Source organism: Neolamprologus multifasciatus, chromosome 18 (assembly GCF_963576455.1).
Source record: "Neolamprologus multifasciatus chromosome 18, fNeoMul1.2, whole genome shotgun sequence".
NCBI classification, from domain to species: domain Eukaryota; kingdom Metazoa; phylum Chordata; class Actinopteri; order Cichliformes; family Cichlidae; genus Neolamprologus; species Neolamprologus multifasciatus.
The window spans coordinates 17,492,740-17,501,216 of record NC_140456.1 but is presented as its reverse complement, the minus strand read 5'-3'; the positions used below and the strand labels follow the sequence as shown (position 1 = coordinate 17,501,216).

The following is an 8,477-nucleotide window of genomic DNA, read 5'->3' as shown; positions in this document are numbered from 1 at the left end:
GTCTTTGACCGTTCTCTGTAAACTCTCCAGATGTTTGTACAGGGCCTGTGGCAACAGGTCTGAAATCTTTCTGTAGGAAAAGTGTCATTTCACTCTTTTTTTGTGTTCTACACTAAAAAAAACTATTTTTCATCCATGTTTATTATATTACAGATTATGTTAAATAATTCTGTGACACAGTAAATTATATAAAATTCACCCCTGTCCTAATGGAACGTTTTTATGTATTTATGTTGCCGCAGTAAATAAGATGCACGTATGTGCAGTGATAATACAGGAAGGTGTCAAAATGTATTTTATTTTTGGCAGCCATAACTATGAAATAAACACAAACCAAAGTTTCAACAAGTATAAAAATATCAGATGTAGTGATGGCTTGTTCCAATGCAGACAAACGGCCAAAATGGTTTTGTACCATTATATCACTGTATTATATGTTGGTACCGAGTCAATGTTTAGCATCCTGTATGATTAATAAAAAAACCAGTATTGTTCTTTATGTATCCCCCCAAAAAACCTTTAGAAGAAATCCCCAAAAAAGTCTTTAATCAAAATCTCCTTTTACACAAATCAACCCAACCGTGACTTTTATAGTTATTATGAAAAACTCATCCCCTTCATGCAGCTATACTGTGTGATTCTGAGACTGATGTTAAGTAGAAATCAGTTCATTTTGCTCACTTTCAAATAGTTTTTGGTGACTCAGAAATGCCTCTGATGTTTAAAGACTGAAATATTTTGAGTAAACGTAATAACCAAATGTCCAAATATGGAGTTGGAGTTGCTGCGTCTTCTCCAAGGCTACTACAGTACATTGTTTTTTCCTCTCCAGTGGATTCAACTGGTAATTCTTCACATTCACCCAGCAATGACAGACCTGAGTACATTTCGGAGGGCGGTCGCACTCACAAGACCCTTAAGTGGACCTGTGGGCTACTTCCAGAAGAGGATGTTCCAGAAAAGCAGCCAGCATGGATAAACCAGCAAGGCTATGAGTGGGTAGACTAAAGATCCGTACAGGGAGTGGTCCAGGATCCCCTGTGAAATGACTGATAGATACAGCAACCAGCCATCTTGGAAGCTGACAGGCATGTCTTGCAGCTCTTGAAAGAAAAAAACTGAAAACAGGAGCGTGCAAGCTGGGCTGAGGATGACCAAGATGAACGCTGACAAAACCCTGGAGAGAGAAAAAGAGTTTTAGTTCTGTATAGTGATAGAGGGCTATGAAGGCCAAAGAGTCTGTGCAGGTGTTTACTTTGGAACGTGGGGTGTGACAAAGGCAGCTAAGGGCACCAGAGTGAGAGCCAGAATGAAGCCTAAGGAGAAGTTGATGAGGGCAGTGCAGCCCAGCAGCACAGCCAGGTACAGCACCGCGACGAGCTTCAGCACTCTCCAGCCCTGCTCCGTGCCCTCCCCCGACAGCAGTCTGCAACAAACAACACAACAGCTCACTTAATCTCCTGTGTCAAGTTAGCCATTGTCTGATAATCAACTAAAAGTTATGTTTTGACATGTTTACAATTTAAGTTTATGTACTGAACTTTGAGGGGTAATCCACACAGGAAGCTCAGTTTAGTTGATCGACTCATTCGGGCCCCACAAATTTTACGTTGCCGTCACCTTTTTAACTTAAAGTTACCAAGTGCTACTGACTTTCTGTGGTTTCTGGTCGCTGTGAAATCACTTCCTATGTGGAGGTCTCTTAAGTGTGTGCACTGATGCATACATAACTCAGTGTGAGAACCCTGAATGATTTGAATTTGTGCTCATACTGAAAACTCAGTTTCATAGTTTGTACATTAATGTTTTGTCCTCCTCGAGTCACTCTACTCTGACATCAGGAACTGTCGCTCACTGGATATTTTTCTCTCTTTTTCTGATCATTCTCTATAAACCCTAGAGATGGTTGTGTGGGCAGTTTGTGAAATACTCAGACAAACCACTTCTTACTATCATCTGATTGATTGATTAAATACTTGGGTTAACAAGCAGTAAGACAGGTGTATTTAATAAAATGTACAAGGAAATAAACAAGGAAAATCAATTTACACACACACACATATATTATGTAGTACCTGTGTGTGTTATGCGGCAATGCCAGGCCTGCTGTGTAAATAGCAATTGCCGTCAGGACCACAGCCTCGGTCTCAGACACAGGGAAATGTTCGACAGCAGTCTCCTGAAAACGGATCGGCAACGCGTACAGAGCAACTCCTGTCAGGTGGCTGATCACCAGAGGAGTCAATACCGACAGCACTCCTGGACTGGACTGCTGGGAGGAAGCAGATTTTTATTAAAGTGTTGCTTAACCAGCAAAATTCAGGTTCACTTTTGATGAGTTTGTCTTAGCACATGTGTCTAACCTGATCAATGTCAGCAACTCCATCCTCTGTTGTCGATGGTGGAGTATTGAGTTGAACCCACAAGTCTAATGCCTGTATTACAGTCAAGGAAAAAAGACTGAAGGTTGAATTTGTTCCCACCCTGCTCTCAGCTGTTATTAGGTTTCTTTTATACATTTCATTTCATTTTTATTTCAGGATACACGAAGCAGCAGAATAACGGCGAGCAGGCCGAAGGCTGGCATGTAGTATCCAATGGAGACAAAGTGAGAGAGTGACGGCATGAGGTAGAAGAAGTAAGACTGGTGCAGGCGCTCCAGGAGGTTATTCAGCTTACGATACATTCCTTCCAGCAGCCTGCAGGACATTTATTTAGACAAAAAAAGATCATAAAAGTGTCAAATTACAAGCAGAACATAAAAGCCTTAAATATAAACAAAATCAGTATACACCATCTCTGACCTGCCGATGGTAGTGGCGTCAGTCTTGTACTGCCGGAAGCTGTTGACACCCTTGATGGTTGCAGCTTCGATGTGGTAGCGCAGAAACAGGCCGTGGTCTCCCCAGGGCCGCCCACTGGCCTGCTTCATCACCATCAGCATCATAGTCTGGACTGCGTGACTGTACCCTGACACGCTATCCCAATCGTTCCTTTGCAGCTGTAAACACATCCACAAAGAAAAGCTACATAACAACTCTCCAACACATAATCTTAGCACTCTGCTAACCATGCACAGAGCAGAGTGCGTCTGTTTATTAGCCTTTACCTTGCCCTGGATGGTGCAAAGAACTCCTATCTTCTGACAAAAGGCATAGAAGAGGTTTGCTAAGTCCAGGTTGGGTAACTGGCCATTGAGGCCTTCCAGTACCAGGTCCAAACTGGTGATGACATCACTGCTAAGCTCCAGGGACAGTGCTGCCTGAATTGATCCACCACGGCCTTGTAATGGAGACCACGACATACCTGGATGAACCATTTCAGCAGTAAAGTTAATTTAGTTATACATCTCTTTCCTTTATTTTACTGTACTGTAACTAGATACACGTGTTTGATCACCTGTAGTGTTGGTGTGATGGTAGCCCTCCAACCAGGCCTGCATACCAATCAAATCATGCTCATTGACAAGGAAGATGATGTCCTTGGCCCAGTAAATCTGATCTATTAAACAAACAACATTCATTAAACCAAGAAAAGCAACTGCAGCATCATTCAAATTGTGGAGGAGGAGAGGGGAATGGGTGTTGTACTCACTTCTGAAGTACTGAGCCAAGCCGAGAAGCAGTCCCACAGCCTGGTTGTTGTTATCACCTGGGCTGCAGGGAGCACTCAGCACCAAGGCTTCAGTTCGTGGAGCTCTAGGAGCTCGAAGGATACCATATACATTTGTGCCTTTTACAATCTGCCAAGAAGAGGAGACAGCACCAAAAACAAAGTCATGAAATATTCATAAAGATTATGCAAACACCAGTCTGTCTCTTGCTGAGAACAAAATCAGTTTTCCACAATAAACGTACATATCTCTCTTTGTTTTCATCAGGGAAGGGTAGTGTGCGAGAGAAGCTCTGAGTAAACACTTCCAGTCCTCGATCCTGCATATTCTTCACGAGCCAGTCCACTGGCATCCCACTGCAGAGAAGCAAATAGTCAAACAAGATTACACTAAAAACGATCAGACTTCTACCTAGACTTGAGTTTGAAAAACAACAAAAAACTAGGAACAAACTGCATAAAGACCCACAAGCCTAAAGTAAACCTTACCCAACTTTCTTCTTATGGGCTGCAAACTCCCTCCCTGTGGCCAGCGCTCTCTCCCCAGCTGGAAAGCGCTCCTCCACCATGGTAGAGCCCATGGCATTCTCTGACATGTATGTCCGCAGAGTGAACGGCTCAAAGGCCAAACCCATGAACCAAGCCACACCGGCAAAGTAGCAGACCACACTAAAACAAGACAGGAGTAATATTAATAGAGAGAGAGCTAAACGAAAGTAGGCAGACGGTTCACACTGACTAAAGCTCACCAGATTGGGGCATTGAGGCGAGTCAGCATGCTGATCAAAGCCCGTCTTCTGTTTGGGTCAGATAGCAGCCCCATATTATCAGCTGTAACGTTACTCCAAAGCCTGGATTTACTGGCGGATCCTGAAGGAAACACACTAACAATCCGTCAGGATAGCTGCCGCTGAGGAATAAACATCGATATAAAGACATTTATGACCATTCGACGCTGCGGTAATCACGCCTTTATATCGAGCTGAGAAATTGCTTCCTGGGATCCATTGTCAGAGCATCTACTGACAGCTGAGGTTAGCCAGGACGGTTTCGCTAAATAGTAAATGTTTAAACCCGCTATACCCTGCAAACGCGTTTTTTAAAGATATTTAACAACAACTTTGTATTATTTTGCAGAATATATATGAAAAACCCACCTGTGTCCACTGGTCACATCCACCTTCAGAGATGGGGCTTTATCGCAGAAGCCGCTGCTGGACGTTTTCGATTTCCTTGTTCCTGCGGGAACATTACTGCGGCGCACCGACTTCCGCTCAACCAAGTTAAAATTAAAATAAAAACAAAATAAAACGACACAAAGAAATATTGAAAATACTGGATGAATAACCTGTTCCATCGTTATTTTAAGGTACATGTTTAAAATGGTCTGTATTTGTATAGCGCTTTAAAACTTCCCATAAAAATTTTCTTAAATGCCTAAAGCTCGTAGTTTTCATTTAGCTTGCGAGTTTACGCGTTTATTTAGTTTTAAACATTTAAACGTCGTTTTTTTGTACGTATATCTCACACATTTCTGAGCTCACACATTTCTGAGCTCAGAAGTGAGCACACTTAGCCACCAGTGACCAGTGAATACATATATATATATATATATATATATATATATATATATATATAGCATCTCAAAATGTGTGAGCTCAGAAGTAAGTCAAAATTTCAAGAACTTAGTAATTGAAACTTTTGAGAAAAGGTTAAAATCGCAAAAAAAAATGGAGTTGGACAAACAAGCTTCCTTCGTAGACAGTAGGGAGCAGGTGGGGAAGATAACCGGAAGTGATGGAGGTGTGTCCTGGAGAGAAGGTCAGTAGAAACAAGAGAGGATACATGTTTTAATGGCAGGTGCAGAGGTGAAGCTGCAGGAGCAGATGTCCTATAAGTAGACAAGTTTGAATACCTCCCTCATAAATAAACAACCAATAAGGAAACAATGCATGACTAACATATTTATTATTACATTTATCACATTCATACAAAAGTATTCAGTGACTGATATAAATGAATTAAACGTTAATATCATTTGTAAATATTTAAAGTCCAATAACACTTTCAAGCTGCACTTGGATTCCACATGTTCCTGCCGCTGTCCCACGTCACTCTCCGGTGAGCACCGAGGCTTCTTGAAGATGCTGCCTCACCACCTCATCCAGCACTTTGCTCACACCTTTACAAGCAGTCATTGCAGCCTCAATCAGAGTCTCGAGGTGATCCTGATGCAGTCTGGCATCCATCTGCAGCAGAGCGATCTGTCCACCTCGGGGCAGAAGCGCTAAAGCCAATGAGCTCACGCCTCCATTTTCCTCCGCGTAGCACAGGTCAGCAAGGGGGGTCTCATCCACAAACCCTACAGTGCAGGCACACACATAGTCCCGCATGGGGATGCCAGCGTCAATCACTGCCAATGTGGCAGCATTCACGCACACGCTGTAATTCCCTCCGTCTGACTGCAGAATCTGTTGGAAGACGATGGAAACGTGTTTGTGAACAATTACAAAAAAATCTATTTCTGCAATAATACCTCTCACCAGATGAACCGTCAGTCCAACACGAACCTTGACATAGATATCAATTTGAGATCGAGGGTACAGCTGGGTCATCACAGCAGCCTCAAACGTCTGCTTCAGGTGGAGGGTCATCTCAGTGGATTTGCGGTCTCCGTGTGGTCGTCTCTTCCTCTCCGCTGTGCTGAACGTGGCCATGCTATACTGGCAGTTGATAACTGCTCGATCATGAAGAGTCCGACTTCGAGAACCTCGCATCTGGAGGAAAACGACAAGTAAGAACTGATGTACAGCTTGGACTGGACGTTACTGTGCTTACACACTGGAACAATGCTAACTGCACCCAACATAAATAAATGCTGCAATATACACCAACTGGACACATTTTTGGTGCACTTGTTCGACGGCTTGTTAACACAAATGGAATATAAACGTATCATTTGCACAGAGTCAACCTGATTATTGTTGCTGACTGTGTTCATCCCTTTATGACCACATCTTGTGATGTTTGCTTCCAGCAGGATAGCATCCCACATCACACACCTCTACCAGGTTTCTTTAATATTCTCAAATGACCTCTACAATTACCATGTCTCATTCCAAAGGAGCACCTTTAGGATGTGACGTAACAGGAGATTAATATTATGGATGTGCAACCAACAAATCAATAGCCACTGTGTGATGCTAATATCTCAATAAGGACTAAAAAACTCAAGTGGAAAAGTGTTGTTGAATAACAACAACAACTTTGATTTCAATTCATACTTCATGCTGTTGAGCCTTAAATAAAACTTACTACACATCCCGTCTGCTTTGAGCAATAATTTGATAATGATACTACACTGTGCAAGTACTGCTACAAGCAAAAGTTCTAGCTGAAAATGCCCCTTTCTCAGGTATTTACACTATATTATATCAAAATGTGGCGACTTTATGTCACTGGTGTGATAACCATAATCAAATGCATTTTATTGTTTATCCCCACTAACCCTCTCCTCCATCCGCGGCACTTACTTCGTGGGGACCGTACACCACGGCCAGAGCTTTGGTGTTCCCCTGCTCTAAATACGCAGAACCGTCGGCCTGAGTGAACACACCCATACGGGCCTGAAGCTTCCGCAGCTCGGTGGCTTTCCTTCCATCTAAACGGTATCCTTGATCAGACAGCAGTTCCAGGCCCGCCATGTTTCCGTAAACGTCGAATGAACGGCAAGGCAGCGTCCCACGTGTCTCCTGCTACACTACATTACCCATACGCCGAGTACCTAATAGAAATACGGCAACACCATAGGTCCAAACCGAACGACAACTTCCGGAAAAGAAAACCAGGCAGAACGGAAACCATGGCTGTGTCCCATTTCAGGGTCTGCACGCTTGAAGTACGCGCACTACGCGTACTACGTATGGTGCGTACTATAAGTACGAGAAGTGCGGAAGTGAGAGACTTGTGAAATGGGACGGTATATGCTTCGTCGCGCTGTTCAGGTTGCCTAGCAACCATGATACTAACCGCGAGACACGTTACATACAGCTTTGTTTGACAGAAATGAAGGAGAAAATTGTTTTGTTGGTCAATCATTTTTGTCATGACATCACTTTGATTAGTTGAGTATCTGAGGCTGAGACCACAGGACTGTAAAACATGATTCAAGGGCTTCATTTCTGTACTGAACAGTCATTTAAGATTAGCTAGTAAATAATAATTAGTTAATATTGTTCATGAGACTAAAGTCATCTCACTATGGTAATGTAAATATAATATGGCCAATATTATAGTATTGTCAGATTATTATTATTATTATTATTATTATTATTATTATTATATATATATATATATATATATATATATATATATATATATATATACATATATATATATATATATATATATATATATCACTGACTTTCAGCTTGTTGTGTTTGTGGATATATGACTGACTTTAATTATCCATAAAATCATCAGATTCTCTGTAAGATTAAGGTCGACTATATGTATATTTAGAAGTAGAGGCTTTAAAACCAAGTTAATGCTGAAAGTACAAACATCACTAGTGTCACATAACTTTGCCGACATGTGGCCTACAGCAATGTTTTAATGTTCTTCATTATTAAACATTCGCACATGAATAAGTGACGTCATATTCAGTACTTACTTTTGACAGTTCACTCTTGGCAGCTCCCTTCTGCCGTATTTTGCAGCAAAATTATCCACACCCACCGCCGCGCTATGAATTGTGGGATATATGGGACCACGAAGCGTGCACCGGACTTGTCACTACCCGATCCGTACCGGAAACCCGATCGGTACCCCGCATGCGCAAATCTTACGTCACTTCCTCTCTTTGC

At 42.2% G+C, this 8,477-nt stretch overlaps 2 protein-coding genes across 4 annotated transcripts; both read right to left on the bottom strand.

Moving 5' to 3' along the window:
• Nucleotides 1-138: 138 nt before the first annotated feature.
• On the bottom strand, nucleotides 139-4,881 carry gpaa1 (glycosylphosphatidylinositol anchor attachment 1). Of its 3 annotated transcripts, none has more exons than XM_085140492.1 (13): nucleotides 4,770-4,881; nucleotides 4,362-4,482; nucleotides 4,102-4,281; nucleotides 3,858-3,969; nucleotides 3,595-3,742; nucleotides 3,400-3,501; nucleotides 3,110-3,306; nucleotides 2,805-3,001; nucleotides 2,546-2,699; nucleotides 2,364-2,435; nucleotides 2,076-2,272; nucleotides 1,256-1,426; nucleotides 139-1,177 (listed from the first exon to the last, which is right to left on the bottom strand). In XM_085140492.1, the coding sequence occupies exons 2-13, from the start codon at nucleotides 4,433-4,435 to the stop codon at nucleotides 934-936; spliced, it is 1,848 nt and encodes a 615-aa protein (XP_084996618.1). In that variant the 5' UTR covers nucleotides 4,436-4,482; nucleotides 4,770-4,881; the 3' UTR covers nucleotides 139-933. The 3 variants fall into 3 exon arrangements, with proteins under 3 accessions (XP_084996618.1, XP_084996620.1, XP_084996619.1); XM_085140494.1 differs by having other exon boundaries at nucleotides 2,076-2,269; XM_085140493.1 differs by having other exon boundaries at nucleotides 4,362-4,522; nucleotides 4,770-4,829.
• Nucleotides 4,882-5,563: 682 nt separating this feature from the next.
• On the bottom strand, nucleotides 5,564-7,493 carry exosc4 (exosome component 4). Its single transcript, XM_085141528.1, has 3 exons — nucleotides 7,146-7,493; nucleotides 6,183-6,389; nucleotides 5,564-6,083 (listed from the first exon to the last, which is right to left on the bottom strand). Exons 1-3 carry the CDS (start codon nucleotides 7,314-7,316, stop codon nucleotides 5,724-5,726), a joined length of 738 nt encoding a protein of 245 aa, XP_084997654.1. The 5' UTR covers nucleotides 7,317-7,493; the 3' UTR covers nucleotides 5,564-5,723.
• Nucleotides 7,494-8,477: the final 984 nt, after the last annotated feature.